The sequence below is a fragment of the Natrix helvetica genome, assembly GCF_964273705.1.
Source record: "Natrix helvetica genome assembly, chromosome: 1".
Lineage (NCBI taxonomy): Eukaryota > Metazoa > Chordata > Lepidosauria > Squamata > Natricidae > Natrix > Natrix helvetica.
This window is the reverse complement of record NC_138548.1, coordinates 136,026,620-136,046,101: the sequence shown is the minus strand read 5'-3', so window position 1 is coordinate 136,046,101 and position 19,482 is coordinate 136,026,620. Positions and strand designations below refer to the sequence as shown.

General features: G+C 37.8%; 1 protein-coding gene across 2 annotated transcripts; it reads left to right on the top strand.

Moving 5' to 3' along the window:
• The first annotated feature begins 2,087 nt into the window (after nucleotides 1-2,087).
• CCDC14 (coiled-coil domain containing 14) lies at nucleotides 2,088-18,807 on the top strand. 2 transcript variants are annotated; one of them, XM_081935291.1, is made up of 13 exons: nucleotides 2,088-2,262; nucleotides 5,382-5,437; nucleotides 6,773-6,845; nucleotides 8,244-8,316; nucleotides 8,409-8,549; nucleotides 9,097-9,342; nucleotides 9,445-9,539; nucleotides 10,527-11,109; nucleotides 13,091-13,229; nucleotides 14,515-14,594; nucleotides 15,642-15,860; nucleotides 15,954-16,086; nucleotides 17,580-18,807. In XM_081935291.1, exons 1-13 carry the CDS (start codon nucleotides 2,230-2,232, stop codon nucleotides 18,541-18,543), a joined length of 2,835 nt encoding a protein of 944 aa, XP_081791417.1. In that variant the 5' UTR covers nucleotides 2,088-2,229; the 3' UTR covers nucleotides 18,544-18,807. The 2 variants fall into 2 exon arrangements, with proteins under 2 accessions (XP_081791417.1, XP_081791418.1); XM_081935292.1 differs by lacking the exon at nucleotides 9,097-9,342.
• The last annotated feature ends 675 nt before the right edge of the window (nucleotides 18,808-19,482 follow it).

The window sequence follows — 19,482 nt, the reverse complement described above, 5'->3', positions numbered from 1 at the left end:
ATCTTTTGGTCTCAGTATTTCAGACTATACAAATAAGACTATAGACTATACAAATTGGGATTTATATCTTTACCTTCAGGAAGCTCCCTCTATTGCAGGTGTCAAACTCGATTTCATTGAGGGCCACATCAGGGGTGTGTTTGACCTCGGTGGGGGGGACAGGCTGGGCGTGGCCATGGTGGGCACGTCACTCATGTTGGGGGTGCCTGTGGAGGTCCGAGTGCTCTGTCAGCAAAAATAAGCTCTTGGCAGGAAGCGATGCTGTATGTGAGATGTTGTGTTCTCTCAAAACTATTTCCTCATTAATGCTAACATCTTTCAGTATTCACCAACCATCGAGAAGATATAAGTCTGTGCTCCTCCGTGCTATCTTGGACAACAATTATAGAATAATGCTGTAAATGCAGTGAAAGACTAATAAAGGATTTAATGGCATTAGACACAATCTGCTCTTACATACCTCTTTGGAGCGAGTGGATGTTGGCCAGATACAACCCAATGTGTGTCTTCAAGCCACCCCATTATTTCTACTTATGACACCAGCTTGTATCTGCTCCTTCTCTTCAAAGTCAATTGCTAAAGAAAGGAAGCAGTGTCAGCAAATATCTACTGGTACCGATTTAAGCTTTTGGTGTTGAAATATCATCTCTACTGATTCTTCATTCCTTTCTTTGGGATATTTCACTTACATTAGGCTCTTCCTTAAATGGTGAATTAGAGTTGATAAATCACACACATTTGTGCTCCTGCCGATGCCTGATCAGCTCCGTGGTCTGCTAGTAAGAGGGGCAGTCAATATTGAAACAGATTCATCTGCAAAAAACGAAATCCCCTAAGTCAAGCTTAATTCCCAGTGACTTCATGGACATATCCCTGCAGTTCAGGTGTGCTTTTAGCACTGTATTGTTCCAGAATGCCCCCCCTCCGCTTTGTAGCCTACTAGAGATTTGCTAGGGGCTTGTCCCATTGCTAGGGGTTTGTCCATCCACAGGCTCACCAGATCTAACCTGCTTAACCTTTTAAGAACTGCTGCTACTGCCATCTACCTGCACACTATTTATTTTAACACTCTGCCTATGGTTTATCTCAGAAGTTAAGCATTAGTAAACATTACTTGTATTTGGAAAATTCCAGCAATTGTTGGGAAGTTGAAAAAATATTGGCCAAAATGGCAGTGGCAAAGTAATTTTCCAATGCTGTCTAAGAATCCACATGGATATAATCACTAGGCATCAAGCTTGATTTGAGGTACATTTAACTTTTGAACACACCGTTTTGTTCCAAACTTTTCCCAAAAGAACTTAGGTTGAAACATTAAGAAAAACGTTATCTGACAATTTAGATTTTTAAAAGGTAAACCAAATATTCTTATGGTATGTTTCAGTATTAGCAAAACCACTCTATTTTACATATTGGAAAGAATCTCTTTCTAGATTAATCTAATTAAGGGAAGCACTTTGAAACTATGAATCCGCCTTTAGACTTAAGACTTACTTTATTGTCACTTTGAAGGTACACTAATCGGCATACATTAAAATGAAATTTCAGCAACAGAACCCGGCTTTGGGTAACAAACTAATTTATCTTTTAGCAAAGGATAACAACGTTCTGGCACCTTAAAGGGAAACATATGCTGAACTTTATTTCCTTCTGCAGAAGCTCGACTGAATTCATTCCTAAAATTTCTCATCTGCATAGCTTTGCTGCCATTCGGTGCATTACGGCGTGAACTTCTATCGTTTTTCATTGGACACATACGAATCATTGTGGCTCTACATAATAGCATTCCTTTAATAGCAAAATCCATCCATATATACAGCCGTCCTATATATGAATTCATATGCATTCATATATAGGACGGACAATTTATAGCCATTCATAATACAGGACAGACAAACCACCGCCTCTAACACTGCAAACGAAACCGCCCAGAACCCGCTAAGAAATTCAACTAAGCCACAGCGAGTTTGCACACCGCTGCTTCTATTGGCTTAACGTCACCGCGGTTCCCCACCAATAAGCGGCACCGTACTCCAATTTCCCCGCCCACTCGCCCCGTTCCCGCTCCGACGGCCGCCGTCTCGTAATGACGATGGAGGGAAATGGGCGGAGCCTGTCCTAGGCCCTTCCCCCCCCGAAGAGCCGTTGGGGCTGCCAATCGTGTCTAGGGACGCGGCGCGACCTCGCGGCTTCGACATCCCCCCCCCCCCCCCGCTCCCAAAAGCGAGGATGGCCAGACCAGGTTGTTTGAAGCACCACAAGGTAAAAGCTTCTTTACTCGAGGAGCGACAGAAATTGCAAGAAAGAATAAGCCCGTTTGGGAGGGGTGTGTGTGAAGATCTCCACTGAGTGCAAGGAAATAAGTGCTAGACATATTTTGCTTTGGTGTTTTTTCTCACCCCCCCTTTGGTTGCAGAAAGGGTGGCGAGTTTTTCAATACTTAGGGCTGCCACAAAAAGAAGAGGGGGTCAAATTATTGTGAGGACAGGACAAGAAACGATGGTTGGAAACTAATCAAAGAGAGAAGCAACCTGGAATTAAGGAGAAACTTCCAGACAGAACAGTTAACCAGTGGAACAGCTTGACTTCAGAAATTGTGGGTGCTTCATCATTGGGGTTTTTAAAGAAGTGACTGGACAGTCACTTGTCTGAAATGATATAGGGTCTCCTGTTTGAGCAGGAGCAGGCTGGACTAGAAGCCCTCCAAGGTACCTTCCAGCTCTATTATGCAATATATGTAAGAATATATAGAAGGGAACTTGGAGGTCTTCCTGTGTTTTCCTTAAACTTAAGTTTAATTAAGGTATGTATATCTAGTTTTTGAGAGAGAGAGACAGAGAGAGATAGGCAGCTGTAGATGTCTAGTTTAATGAAAAGAAGGTCTAGGGGAGACATGATAGCATTGTTCCAATATCTCAGGGGTTGCCACAAAGAAAAGAGAGTCGGGCTATTCTCCAAAGCACCTGAGGGCAGAACAAGAAACAATGGATGGAAACTAATCAAGGAGAGAAGCAACCTAGAACAAGAAATTTCCTAACTGTGAGAAAAATTAACCAGTGTAACTACTTGTCTCCAGAAGTTGTGGGTGTGAGTGTCCAGTCTCTTCTTAAAAACCTCCAGTGTAACTACTTTGTCTCCAGAAGTTGAGAGAAAGACAGACAGACACTGGAGGTTTTTAAGAACAGACTGGACACTCACTTGTCTGAAATGGTATAGGATCTCCTGCTTAAGCAGGGGGTTGGACTAGAAGACCTCCAAGGTTCCTTCCAGCTCTAGTCTTCAACTTTTTGAGAATGAAAGCTAATTGCCAAAACAGTAACAGTTAACTCTCTGAATGGGGTGTGCAATGCATTTTTGATATGGCACTTAGGGCAGGATTGAAAGAAACAAAAGCAAGTCCTTAAATGACACAAAGGGTTTAAAGGTTTTAGGGTGAGATACAGTCTTGGATTTCTTCCAGCAGGCAGTGTCTCTTTTCAGGAGGAGGAAACCTAGATTCAACACCTTTTTAAAAATGATAACAACAATGGTAAAAATAAGGTGAATTATTTTTGTAAGCCACTCAGGGTTACTTTAATAGTGAGATGTGCGGCCTGTAAAATTAATGAATTGACTAATGTGTGTGTCTGTGTCTGGAGTGAGGGATTAAAGTTTAAGCAACTGAAAGTTCTGACTCCACCTGTTTTAATATTTGCAACATTGTGTTGCTAAAGTGCAGACAATTTGCAAGAACCAGGGGTGACTTTTTGGACAGGATTGTGAAATTTCACCAGTTGGAAGCAAATTGTTGGACTCAAGATTGTTTTAAGTATATGGCACTTGCCTTTGGTTGGATCTCAAGTTTCTGGTAAGAAAGAAAATAAAATCTACAACTGTTGATCTCTAGTGTCTACAATGAGGGGAGCAGAGAAATGCCATTCAGACAAACATCTAGAAGTGATACCAGTAGTTCAGGTCACTTTATACAGGGACCTCCCAACAACCCTGTGAGATCAAAAAGAGACAGACTACTCCCAAGTCCCTAGTTACTTTCTCTGGTTGATGATGGATTCTTGACCCTTTAACTATTGCATTTATCACATTGGAGATGAGGTTAAGTTTGGCATAATAATAATAAAACCATGACAATATTGTGACTGCCATTTTTGTCCATGACATGACATGATACAGTTATACAAAAGGGGCACTGATTGTGGCATGACATTATCAAGCTATTTTTGTCATTCTGACAAAAGTAGCCAGCTCTTGCAGAAGCACAACACTTCATTAAGCTTGACTTTATTTGATTTACTGGTAATTTAGACACTGCCCCTCACACCAATAAGGCAACTCTGATCGGCTTACAAAGAACAAAATAAACAAATATCAAAAGAACTGCAACTTTATAAAGCTCTATAAGTTCGTTTAGTTTTCTGTAAAACCATATATATAAATTTACCACATTTGTATCACATTTATTAATGTATTCATAAAGGAGCAGCTCTGAGAACCATTTGGACAACCTGAAATATATTTCATCCAGGATCCTTAGGTGTATCAATACTAAATATAGAAACAAACAGCTTTTAAAAGGATTGTAGGGCATTTACATCCCACTTGTTTAAACACTAAATAGTACTGCTTATGCTACTTAAACTACCTAAAATACATGTTGTTTATCTACATATATTGGAATTGCCAATATAAAAAAAGCACAGTATAATCCTTTCCAGCTGTCTTTCAACCCCACCTTCTACATCTGCTGAATCTCACTATGTAAGTACAACCACACATTCTGAAAACTGCAGGCTCTATCACTTAAGTTAGTTATATAGATTAGAAATTGCAGAGTTGTTTTTTGAGGCTAAAAATATGAAGGCCCAGAAAGTTTCAGGAAAAACTTACCACATTCCTTGTTTTGTTTTGCCTCATATTTCCTACCCACCCACCCCAGGACTTCACATTTCTTGTTGTAGTCTGGAATATTTAGTTGTTGTAGCATGGAATTTGGTTGCCAATTCATATGTACTATCTGTTGTACAAGATATTATTATTCATACTGTTTGCGAAAATATGTTAATTTAAAATGAGAAACTTGTTTTAAATTCATTCCCTCTTGAGAAATGAATTAAGTTAACCCATATTTATAGATATTCAGAGATGTTAAATTGCTACAGATTGTTGTGTTTAGAGGTTACTTTGCATTATACTGTCATATGTTTCACTATAGACCCATGCATTTTTAATTATTTACTATGCTGGCATGGAATTTTTCCTTCATAAAATATTTATTTTAAATAACTATGTCATTGTAAACAAGTATGCGATTGTTTGCAAACCAGATGTGATGGTCTTGTTGGAAAAATTATGTGAAAATGAATCATTTCTCATACAATCAACAGGCATTGACTTCAGGAAGGTTGACGGGATCAACTAAAATGACAAACAGGAAAAAACAGTAAGAATATCTTCATTAATGATGATGATGATAATGATGCTATTTATTCAATCGTGTCCAATTCTTGGTGATTCTGTAGATCAGCTTTCTCCACATTTTCCAATCTTGTATGGCTCTTTCAATTTTTTTATGCTCTGTCTAATATCAGCTTTGATGGTGTCTAGTTATGGTTTTGTTTTGTTTTTTGCAACCTCACTGATCATTCCAAGCCTAACTGCCCTTTCTAGTAAATTTGATGGCATGACATAGCTGAAATAAGTAATGTGAAATTTTGTGATGCTTCCTTCCAGGAATATGTCTGGTTTTATTTGCTCCAATGCTTACTTATTTGTCACTTTTGCTTTCCCAGGAATGCACAGGAGTCTTTACCAAAATCTTCATTAGTACATATTGATATTATCATTGGCATGTAAAGTAGCTCATTATTCGTTTTCAAGGTCAGAGATGAAGCTATACTTATGTGTCCTGATCATTGGCTGTGTCAGATTAAAATGCTAGGATGAAATCCAGCAATATTTCCAGGACTAATTCCCAGGGCTTGCTACAGATATCGTTCCTATTTTGTAGCAAAATCCCAGTTTTTGCAGATAACAAAGGCATTTAAGATGCTTAAGATTCATTAACAAAATATGTTTTGCCCCATCATTTCTTTGTGGCTCTTCCAAAAGTGATGAAGAAGCCTTGTTCAACTTTGGTCTCTGTAGCTATACTGACACTGGCAAAGATGCAATCATAATATATGTTGAGAACAGGGCACCAAACTGGAGAAGACTGTAAAGAGTCTCCTATGTCCATAAAACCTGTACCTTTCAAGATTCTAAACTATCCAGAAAATCTTGATACTTGACACAATACTATCTGCTACAGATAGTCCTCTTCTTAATAAGTGTGTTTATGTACCACACAATGTAGAATGCTTGAAAAGATATTACAGTACCTTCAGACAATTCTTCTAATATAATTGCTTACAGAGCTTCTTCTGCAATTGAATTTTAGTATGTCTAATTTCCTAATAATAAATGTTATTTTATTTATTTAAATCCCACCTTTATTATTTTTACAAATAACGTGAGGTGGCAAACATATCAAATGCACCTTCCTTCTCCAATTTTCCCCACAACAATAGCACTGTGAGATGGGTTGGGCTGAGAGAGAATGACTGGCCCAAAATCACCCCACCGGCTTTCACACTTAAGGTGGGCCTGAACTCACAATCTCCCATTTTCTAGCCTGGTGTCTTAACCACTAGATCAAGCTGGTTCTCTATAACAATTACAAATTATTCTTTGGTAGCCATGTTGAACAGTTTATCAGGATATCATTTATATATTTCAGGATTACTCCCCAAAAAGTGGCATATATAGAATCTGATGGGTATTCCCTGTATTCCACAGATTCAGAGGATCAGGTAAAAAGAGAACGTAATGCAAAAATCTATCCTAAGAATTTTGTTTGCAACCTTTTCATCTGTGTTATAGTTTATAACTCATACATGGTATCATAGATGTACATTAATTAAAATGGTTTAATTAAAAGTAATATTTATATTCATCCAATGCAGATTAGAGTTTACATGGAAAGGGAAATGTCAGATGTTCAAGCTGGTTTTAAAAAAGGCCACGAACATGAGATACTGCTGATCTACAATTGTTTATTGGGTAGCCATAATATACCAAAAAGAAGTTAGCATGTGCTTCACTGACTTTAGAAAGGTTTTTGACTGCATCAACTAAGTCAAGCTGTGGAATGACATTAAGAAAGTAGGAATTACAGAGCATCTCATTTCCTCATTTGAAATCTATAAGGTAGTCCTCAACTTACAACAGTTCCTTTAGTGACCATTCAAAGTGACAATGGCACTGAAAAAAGTGACATAATCATTTTTCACACTTATGACCATTGTACATCCCTCTGGTTATGTGATTTACATTTAGATGCTTGACAACTGATTTACATTTATAACTGTCCTGGAGTCATGTGATCACCTTTTGCAACCTTCTGACAAGCAAAGTCAATGGGGAAGCCGGATTCACTTAACAACCATGTTACTAACTTAATTGCAGTGATTTGCTTAACAAATATGGCAAGAAAAGTCATAAAATAGGGCAAAACTCACTTAACAAATTTCTCACTTGACAACATACGTTTGGGGCTCAATTGTAGTTGTACGTTGAGGACTACCTGTACGCAGGAGAGGGAGTCATAGTCTAGAGCCAGCAGGGTGTAACAGGTCAGCAAAGGAGTGAGGTAAGACTGCATGCTCTTTTTGTTTCTGCAACATATGTGCTTTATGAAAAGTGAAAATTAGAAGTAAGATAGAAAGAGCATTAATGTTTTTGAATTTGGATTTTGGCAAAAACCTCTGAGAATACCATGGATAACTAAGAATTGTTTGCATAAGATAGCCATGAGGGTTTTTTTATTTAGTACATGTGTATTAAACAAAATTTTTGTTTAGAACACAATATTTATGTGTCCCTTTTCTAGATTGCATATTCTTAAACATTTGATTTCAACCATTTAATTGGATTCTCTCTCTAAATAAAAGAATCATGCAAACAGGAATTTTAGTCATCCAGAAATGAATATTCTTTGTCTGGCTCCTTTTTTCCTATCACTTTCCCTTGCTGAATACTATAAACAGTTTGAAGTTTCATCAAAATCAGATCCTGGAACTCAACTCATTTGATGGAGGAATCTTTTTATTGCTAGAATACTTACTAGCTTGGAGAATAAAGATAAATTAATGAGCTTGCTTCCTATGCTAGAAGCTTCTGTTTGTAATCATCTTAATATCTTTTCTGAGGTTGTAAACATTCATCATGGCCTTGATCGCTGTGCATCTTTGTTAAGGGACATTCTTCAGAATGAGTCTCAAGGTAACGATCCTTTTCATTGCTTGAATATAAAGTTCATATCCTTGATAGCTTACCTTGTGCCTTAAATGGTTTTTTTTTTCAAATGATGCTAGGAATGGCGGGCAACTCTCAAAAAGCAGTGAAAACAACTACTTTCAGAGCAGCTTCCAAACCTTTGCTGAATAAAATGGGTGGTGCTAAAAAGAGAGGTGTAAAGAAAAAAACTCTTTCAGCAAATGCGCAAAAAGAAACAGGTATATGCTTTTTCTTCAAATTTATTTTCCATGCATGTATCTCATTCATTCATTCATCATTCATTCATTCATCACTCATTCATTCATCATTCTCCTTCAATTACATAATAGTTATAGGATGTAATTTTTGCCCCCAAAACCTGAATGTCTGGTTTTGTCTAGAGATAACATATCATTGAAAATACTCCATAGGGATTTTTTTACAATTTGTTTCATGAATGTGTGCCTTCATCCACCAATTGAATATGCTTTGTATTTATCGGAAGAGGTTAATTGTTAAGCTAGATGTAAATCACTATATAACAGTCATCAATCTTAGTTTATGTCTTGTCAAAAATAATGGTGGTTTCTGCTTTATAAACATGTTACTTCAAGCTTTTTTAACCGTAGCTACAAATCCAGAGCTGTAAAAATCCAGAGCTTATAAAAAAAAAAAAAACTTGCAACAACAGGGTTCTCGAATCCAAACAATTAGTTATGCATCTGGATAATATTAAAGGTGTTAACAACCTAAACATTTTCCATTCTGGGGTTTTTGTTTTTGCAGCATCTGAGTTAAATAGAAAGGTAGTTTCAGGTAACGAAGCTGTTGCTGAAAAAGATGTAACTCCTCTAAGCACCAAACAAGCCTTGGTTGTTAAATCAATTCATGGACCTTGCACTCAGCATTCTCCTATAACGCACCAGAAATTGTGTGAGCATGCACAGTTCCAAATGCCTTTGTTAAATAGCCACACTCCAGTGAAATCCAGCGATATTCCTGATGTCCCACTTTCCATCATTCCTGAAGAGGGTAAGTAGGGAAGCAGTTTGGCTGTCGATATGCACTGTGTTCATTTGTTCAAATTAACCTTAGTGTTGTTAACTGTTGGGCGATTTGTCCTCCTTTTATCAGCATATCAACTTGCTACAGCATTCAACGGCCATTTACCTACCTCCACACCAGCACGATCACCACAGCAGGCAGTTAATCCTTCTGTCGTTCACCCTGTAAGTAACCTCCTGCTGGAAGTAAATGGTCAAATTTGTATTTCCCTGTTTCATCCTAAACATGCTGCTAAAAGCAAAATGTTAAAATAGAACTGCTGTAAAGCAACACACGCTAGTCATGACTGAACTTGTGCTTGAATTTGCGGTGGGTAAAGAAAAGGCACTTGAACTTCAGTTCCTTTGGGCTTTCATCCACAAGTTGAGCAGATACTGTATCTTTATCTTCAGATGAGAAGCAACAGGGATACATTTCATTTTAAATTCAACATATTGTTGTCTTAAGCAGAAATCCAGGTGTTCCCTGTATCTAGTTGTTTTGAGGCCCTTTGTATTTATTCATTTGTTCCTGAATGTTTCCTCTCTCCCCCCCCCCCGCCCCCGCCCCCGAGTTTGTCTAAATTCTGCAACTTCTCAAAGATGTGCAAATTGAATTTGTTGGTTACTTCTAAAATTTGTCTTGCCTCTTCAGTTCTGATCATTACAATTGAAGGAAATGGGAGAGAGATAGTAAAACTGTTTTAAAAACCCAAACACTCTCCTACTCCCATTGTCTCTATTCCATGTCATCTATTTTTGCCATGGGGACAAAAATCAAGTCATTATTTTCTTAGTTGTAAACAAGAGTAAAAGATAATATCGTGCTATTGTAGAAGAACCAGCATTTTTCAAAGTTCTCTTTAATTTGCAACAGTACTGGAATTCCTATGCATATTTGCCTTTTCTACTGTTGAACATTACCAAGCTTAATTAGTTACTAAAGAAGACTGTCTCCTAGCATGCATTATTCTCTGGGTATTGGATCATTGTCATATTGTTTAATACCAACTTGTTTGCACATGCTTAAGGTGGGGGGAACCTTACACCCCATTCCCTTTTAAAATTGTAATTGTAAGAATGTAATTTGAATTGGAATTAACTTAAAAGAATATAAATTCAGTATGATTTCAGCATGGAAGAACATTGCTTATGTATGTGTACTTGTCACAGGGCCTTCCTGTGGACACCTGCAGCCAGTGTGTCTCACGAATGGGGCCGGTCCTTGTATCCGAAGGCTTCAGGACTTCAGCTTCTATGGCTCAGACGCAACCATCAGCTTTGTGCTCTGCTCCACCGCATGTGGCCCACTCTGGTCCAAGCAACCTCCCATCCTCAGCCATCCTCGCTCCATCTCCTGGCAGAGAGGCCGTGTCAGAAGGAATCCACGAAGAACAGTTTAATGAGGCAGAGTTGATCAGATGCATTCAGGCACAGCTGGCTCTATTGCAAGCACGGGAAAGGGAGCGTGAGTTGAAGGAGGCTGTCAGAAATTGCCCAGATGTTGACCCGGTGCAGTCCAAGCCACCCATTTCCAAAGAACCAGAGATAACTGAAGAATACAATGAAGGCACTTTAAGTGAAGAGGATACCTTAGAGGGCAGTGATATGGCACCTGTGAGAGATACAAGCTGCCAAACTAGTTTCAGCACAGAAATCTTAAAGCCTCAAAAAAACAGTCTGCAGAAAAGAGTCCAAAAAGTGAAAAGTGTAAAGCATCTTTTGGCAGAGCTCAAGGCCTTGCTAACTGACCATGGTAATATGATTGTTCTTATTATGATTTGGTGGGAGGGACATTTTATGACTTGTGAATATGATCAGTCCCCAGATGGCCTACTGGTGACTTGGTTAGAGGTGCTTTTAAGGTGCTCATATCATGTGCTTTGGTGTAATAGCTAAGGTGCTGGCCTAGAAACCAGGAGAGACTAAGTTCCAGCTCTTCTTTAGGCATGGAAGTCAGCTGGATGACTTTGGGCTAGGCTCCCTCCCTCCCTCTCTCTCTCTCTCCCCCTCCATCTCTCCTTCTCCCTCCCCTTCTCTTTCTCTCCCTCTCCCTTAGTTCAATCTAGCTCACAAGGTAATTGTAGAGAAAATACGCAGGAGTACAAGTAGCCCTTGACTTACTTTTAGTGGCCATTCTGAGTTACAGCGGCACTGAAAAATATGATTTATGACCATTTTTCACAGTTATGACCGTTGTAGCATCCCCGTGATCACATGATCAGAATTCAGGTGCTGGTCCATGTTTATGACGGTTGCAGTGTCCCAAGGTCATGTGATCACCTTTTATAACCTTCTGACCAGCAAAGTCAGCGGGGAAGCCAAATTCACTTAACAACTGGGTTACTTACTTATCAGCTGAAGTGATTCACTTAACTATGGCAAGAAAGATCACAACATGCGAAAAAACTCAGTAGATATTTCACTTAAAGACATTTTGAGCTCAATTGTTGTTGTAAGTTGAGGACTATCTATATTAGGGATGTTCACTGCTTATATAAAGGTGAGATAAAATGATGACAATGATATTGTCATCATATTAGAGCAACTCCCCACAGAAAAAGTGCTCAGTTAAATGTGAGTAGAAAACACTGCCAAACATGATAACCTCAAAATAAATGGATCAAACAGCAGAATCTTCTGGTAAGTTAGCATGCTGGATTAAACATATTTTTTGATAATTTTTATCTTGCTTTGCAGCAAAATAGCCAATGTAATGGTTAAGTTGTTGAACTAAAATCAGGGAGATCCAATTTAAAGTCCATTCTCAAAATGGAAGCACTGTGGGTGCCTCTAGGCAGTGGTGGGATTCAAATAATTTAACAACCAGTTCTCTGCCTTAATGATTTCTTCCAACAACCAGTTCAACAAATTGCTCAGAAAGTTAACAACCAGTTCTCCTGAAGTGGTGCGAACTGGCTGAATCTCACCACTGCCTTTAGGCCAATCACGACCGCTTAGCCCTACCTACCCCATGTTGTTGCATCAAGAAACACAAATGTGTTATTAATGCAAAATAAGCTTCTGTTTAACTTTCCTAATTTGATTTCCTTATTTTGAGATTACTTACTTGTAATCTTACCAAAATAATTTTGGGTTATTTGTTGATTTAATCATCTTGTTTAAATCCATCCATCATAAATCACTTTCTAGTAAATATGACAATTGCAGCATTTTTAAAAACTTGAGGATTGGAAATAGGCAATTACAAACATTAACTTTGTTCCTGTCTTGCCCTGCTCTTGGCAAACCAATGAATGCTAAAATCTCCCATGAGGATTTTATATCGACAAAACAAAAATTTTGAACTTTTGCACTTTTGAATGCACCTTTGCTTTCCCATTGGTCTTATACCATCTGCAAAAATGAATCATTATAGAAGTAAAGACTATTGAAGCTTCAGTTCTGTGATGTTTTTACCATTCTGAAATAAAAAGTATAAGGTGGTGAGGAAACTTCAAATAAGAACTGTCAATGCTATAAATGAAACCTGTCACATTTCTTGGTCCTCATCTTAAAGCAACCTATTTGAAGAGTGGACCGTTTTTTATATGTTATATGGCAGTTGATGAAGAAAGCTAACATAGATGCCAAGAATCATGCACTTGTAAACCTGCTCACCCCATTCATATTACGATGATAAACTTGATTGTCTACATTACAATAATACTTTGAAGAATGGCTATTTGGGTATCTGTGAAAATGCATTTTTCTTTTTTTCCTCTTTCTCACTGAAGATTCAGAAACGTTAGGGGTGCTAGATGAAATAGATGACACCATGTCACTCTTGCCCGCAACTATTGAGAATACAAATGTACAAGCTGAAATAGCACTTGCCCTTCAACCTCTCAGAAGTGAAAACGCCCAGTTGCGCAGGTCAGTAAACAAGAGAAAAATATGGTACTTAAGGCAAAGCGGTGGTTCGCCAGATTGCAAATTCAATCTAATTATAATACAGTGAGCATTGTGTTGGGATTCTGAATACATAGATACTTTGCTATTTTGGCTTGATGTCAAGAAAATCAAATATCACATCTGGACTGATGTGAATCCATATCTTCTTGAGCATAGCAACAAACTTACTCCCAGATTTTCCTCTTCTCTTCTCCAGGCCACATTCTGACAATGGCAGATATGTGATAAAAGGGGAGGGAGGCTTTGATGTTTGACTGTATATATTATTCTGGTGAGAAGAAAAGCAGCACCACTGCATTCAATGATTGAGGTCTGTCCTCAGTTCAGAGTCATCCTTGCAGTGAACTACCCATGGTGCTGCAGTTTTAACTTTCTGGACAAGTAACAAGAACATGGAGGCAGAGTTGTTCAGACCTCAATTGAATAGTCCAGCAGCTGCTCAGGAAGATGGAAAGAGAGCAAGGTGGGGGTGAATGCCAATTAAACTGCTTTCAAAGAGATTATTTCCAAAGTTATGTTTCAAACTTTTGGGAACATTGTGGAAGTGAGTGAGCACCCAAGCACCAGTCATGTCAGATTTAGAGGAAATTGCAATCAGGCCTGGGAGACACCAGGGTCACTGCTATCTGAAGATGACAACAGAATGAGTATCAAGATTTGGAAGAATAATATCCTCCATCTACAAGTGGATTTCCGATTCTACTTTTCTTAAGAGACTTGAAATAGATCCTACATGGTAATAGAGTAGGTTTTTTTAGCTTGAAGTGTGGGCTGGTGGGGAGGAAGGTCGTTGCAGTGGCTGGACTTTAACCGCTTTCTCAGTTATACACATACACACATACCTGATAGAGAAGGGGAATTTAGGACACAAGGAGATTCCATCCACGAAGAACAGGCTTAATTTTCTTAATTCAAGAAGTTAGGAAATGATTTGATTCCAGACTCAAGAAGTGGGCCATTTCAATTGGATCCAGCCCTTTAAGTGAGTTGGGAGAGTTTTATACAACTGCACTAGAAAATGGGAGACAGGATTTTAATATGAACAGGCCAATTATCCCAATGGAAGCTTTCTGCCAAAAGAAGGTTTTGGAGAAAAAAAGTTTATCTCAGGATGGGAAAACTTTTTTTTTCCAGTCAGAATGAGGAAAAAGTGCTGTAGATGGCACTTTTAAAACTGCATCCAAGTAATAAATGTATTTGTTAACAAAGAAAGTATTTGTTTAAAAATCCCTGCCTCTTACTGTAGACGACTAAGAATATTGAACCAACAGCTGAGGGAACAAAACAGAGCTGAAAAGGAATGTAGCTTGGATAGCAACTTGGAAGGTAAGTAGCAAGTATAAATGTTTTAGCATGTATTAAACTCATGTTCAATAGCATCTGAGAACTGGAAATATTTTGACATATTTCCAGAAATGGTTTTTCTTTTCTGGAATATAGACTGAATCTTCAGACATTCTTCTGGGTGAGTGAAATGTTTCAGATTGGAAAGACAATGGAGTTAACACTCTTGGCCCCACTTGTTTTTTCTAATTGACATGAATCTCGGTTATCTCAAAGAATTCTGTATTTATATATGTCTCTGAGTGCAGCTAGCCAAACATAGTGGGACTGGGTTGTATTCTAATTATGGGTTGTATAGAGAGAGATACTCAAGTTCAAGTAAAAGCAGGGGTTCTTCAGAGTTTTGGATGGGTGTATGATAATTAGAGAAAATAGAAAGAGACTGCAGAAAATAGAAAGAGACTACATTCCTTATTCTTCACCAAGTTTAAAAACCTCTTTGTGTTTGGATACAAACAAAGCAATAATATCTACTAATAGCTTTTTAGAAATTACCTTCAGAGTAACTATAGTCCTTGACTAGAAACCTTGCTAGTGTAATACAGAATATTAATATCTTCCAGATGCATTGAAAACAGCAAAAATAATAGTTGAATGTCACTTGTCATGCAGTCTTGACTTGCATTGAATGTCATTGGCAAATTGTGTCATTCCAGAGATTAGGCATAAAATATTGGCTGCATAATACTTTATACTGTTTTACTACCTCCATCTCATAAAACGCAAGGTGATGTACCGAGAAATATAATAATAAAATACAACCATAAATCCTCAACCATAAAAGAGTGTGCAATTCATTATTCATGATATATACTGCTAAAAGTCCTCCCCCCCCCCCCGCCCCAGGCAATAAATGCCCATTATTGCCACCGCAATAAAGGTCATGTGTATTGTTGGAGCAATGTATTTCATGCAGACTTCTTCTGACCACATCTCAGAGGTCAGAAGAAAGTACCTTCTTTTTTCAGTCAAACGTGAAATATTTGTCCATGGACCATATTTCTGAAAGAAACTGTTTTCCTCCTATAGTTGTGTCCCTCCAGTCTTTGAATATGACATTGCAGAGTCAGTTGAATGAATCCATGAGAAGCATTGAGTTGTTGCGGGATAAAAATGAAGAATTCATTAAAATCCTAGAAAGCCAAAAAGAAGAAAATAAAAGGCTAACTGGACAAATCCATGAGAAAGAACAAGAGCTACTTGAAAAGAAACAACAGCGTGATATTGACTCAACTAAACTCAAAATCGGTGTGTTTAAATTGGCAAATTGTGTGTGTGTGTTTCCAATATTTGTGCATTTATCATGGAAATTAAATTTCATTGGTTATTAATATATTCTAGAAGCAGATGAAATGTTGACCAATGTGAAGACTTACCAGTACAGGTTAGAAGCGGCTGAGAAAGAAAACCAGATTTTGGGCATAACATTGCGTCAGCGAGATGCAGAAGTGAATAGACTGCGTGAATTGACCTGGTACTGTTAACCTTATTCATTTCTCTTAGTGTTTCAAGTCCATTTAGCAAAATTGTACACTGCCCCAGAGATTTAGAACAATAAATTGAGAAATGCATCTTTTTTTTAAAAAAAATTGAAAACCTCAATAAATTTAGATTGGGGGAAAGGAAAAGCTACTAAATGGAATAATATTTGATTTCTTTATTTTACATTCTAAACATTTGGACAATATCTCAGAATTATTGGTGGAAGGTGGGAAATATTATTTATTTTACTAATAAATGAATTCTCAATATAATAGTCAGCCACAAGGTGGTGGCAGTGACTCATGCAGAAAATTGAAATCTGATTTATTGAGAAAAAGAGAAAACTTTTGTAATAATAGTGTATATTAATACTATTACGTTATGTTGTGGATTTTAGTCCCCTATTTTATTTCCAATACAGGTATATTACTTAATGCTGTCAAGTGGTGTTAGAATACTCCAAGGCTCTCCCAATGCACATTGTAGCCCCAGTTAGATGGAAAATCCTCTCTGGAAGTGATCCTGCATACAGTTCTTTATTTTGACTTGAACATTGGGGATATATTAATGAAGCCTATTCTAAAGGTTACAATATTAGCAATTCTAAAGAGGACTAGTAGAAAGGCTGAGGGAAGGTATGCATTAAACGGAAGATGGCTTTAATTATGTCTGATAGTGACATAATTAATCATAATCAAATATGATTAAAGGACCACATTATCTTGTGTTTACTTTTTTTATAACACAGAAACATTTCATGTCTTCCTAATTGGGGTTTATAAACTAATTTATGAACTTGTTTCTAGTCATGGTCCACCTTAAATTTCAACCTTATTTTGTTGTCTTGAAAATCAGCTTAGGTAATTCTCTAAGGATGGTGTGGTGTTAAGATGTTAGATAAGGAGCTCCTACAGGAGAGGCAAAATCAAAAAATAAATAAATAGACTAATATATATGATTTACCATTCTATGAGAAAGATGGGGAATTGTGAGTAGTATACAGTAAATCCTTTACCTGATGTGTTTGCCCCTAGAGTGCCAGGCCAACAGGAAAACCACAAATTATTGGCTGAAAATTCTCCCATGTGCTTTAGCCCCCAAAAGGTGCAACATATTTTTGTTAAAATTCTACTTCTCGCACTACAATACCATGAAGTAGCAAACAATGCTTGAGAACCACTACTACCACCATCTGGGCATCTCTGAATACATTTTCTCCAGCCCTTAGAGATAGGAAAAAATAGAAATAAAAGGGAAGCTCTGGCTGTAAAATGGTTTCCCATTCTCCTCAGTGGAATGTACTTCAAGTTAGATGCCCTGATACTTCAAATATTGATTAGATTATGCCCTGATTGGAATAGATATCTATTCAGAAATGAGCCCAATTAGTAGTGCTAAGATTGTGCTTTGGATTTTCAGATATGTACAAGCCCTTCACACCTTTGTCTCATTTTGACATCATGTCTTGACGTCTGTGCTTTACAGGGCTCTTCAAGGGAGTATGTCCAAACTACTGTCAGACCTCACCGGGGATATGGTGAAGCCCAGACAAGTCAGCAGTCTATCGAAAGCTCTCTTGGAAATTCACGAGAAACAGTTGCAGCCTGATGCATACCCTCTAAGTGATTCCATAATAAACTATCTAAAAAAATTAGAAATGGATCCTGTTCTGACCAACATGGAGCCCCTCTTAAATGAGGGTGGGATGAAGGAGCCCAAGGAAGTATTGGATTTGAGAGCAGATGAGCATCCTGCCCAAGAGAGTCAGGTGGTAGTGGAGGAAACTGTGGCTTCCAGAAATCTTCCTGTCTTCCAAAAGCTTGATGCAGAAGCAGCCAGCTGCTTAAGCACTTTGGGGAGTCATGAGCTGGATGAGACTATTTACATCCCACTGAGTAGCAGTCCATCTCAGAAACCAGTCACAGCAACTGAAAGGAAAACAGTCATAAACCAGAACTCGAAGCCCCACAAACTGGAGTGTGACTCTAAGCAGCCAAGCAAGGTTGGGATGCTGAGCAATACCAAGACCGGTGATAAATTCTATGGTAGCTTTGGTCGAAAAATGACTGTTGAAAATAAATCTGAAACTCTGGGGAAGATAGAGAAACTGGAAAGCGAGAGACTCCAAATACAGCCAAAAGAAAGAACTAATGGGTCTGCTAATGTGATTTTGAACAATCCAGACAGACTTCAGCCTGATAAACACTGTTATGCTCAAAAAGGAAATGGGCAAAAGAACCCTGGAATTTCTGCTTCTGACTCCAGTTTTTCAACTCTTGACTGGATGTCAGGAAAATCTGAGTGGACTATATCTTCCTTTTCAACGTTCACATCCAGAGATGAAGAAGACTTCAAAAATGGATTAGCAGCATTGGATGCCAACATAGCAAGACTGCAAAAGACATTGCAGAATAGCTTGAAAAAACAAGGAGACTTTGAAAATACTTGAATAGGTCAGAACTAGGGAAAATGTACTTTTTAAAAAGACTTGTGATTTGTAATCTTTTTTTAATTCCTTGCAAAAGTAAGTTTTCTTTCAAAATTTTGTCAGTGAATATCTTACTAATAAATTAACAGCTATTAATTAAAAGGCTGTTTTGTCACTGAAAACTTACTGATAAAATGAAGGGTGAATTTCAAATGGATCTGCAAATTTTAATATTTAAAGATATACAATTGCTTTGAAATGTATTATTAAAGGAATAGAATCCGTTTTTCTTGTGGCTTTCATGAATGATTGATAAAGGCCAAACAAAAAGTGTGTATTTTTTTCTAGAATGTGCATATTGCCATGGATGTCATAATAGAGAAGTTTTAATCTTACAATCTGTTGATTTGGCTAATAAGATTATGGTCCATAACTTAAATGCAGTCTTGCAAATACTTACCGCTGTTTCATATTTATATGCTTAGAATCAGAAGATGGGAGAAGCCAAATATTTCATCTAGTCCACAAAGGTTTGCATGCACTCACATACTCAGTGCAGGGTTCTCTACAGAGGATTTTTGCAAATTGTGCACAAAATGATTATTTCTCTGAAGACTTCTAATAAAAGAGAACTCACTATGTCATGAAGCAGCCTCTTCCACTGGCTGACAGGTTATATTATCAAATGCTCCTGATATCCAACACTGAACATCTTTTCTTGTACTTTGTTGATTTTAGTTCTACCCTCTAAGTCAATAAAGTCCACTTCTTCTGTGTGACACTTAACAATATTTGAAGATTGTAATCATATCTGCCTTGTCACCGGCTAATCCTTTCAACCTAGAAGTGCCATAAACGGTGCTTCCAACATGATTGGGCAGGGATCATATCTGTCTTTGGTCATTTTTATGTAGGTTAAAAAACATTCAAATCCTTTGCCCTTCCTCTGGTTTAGTTTCC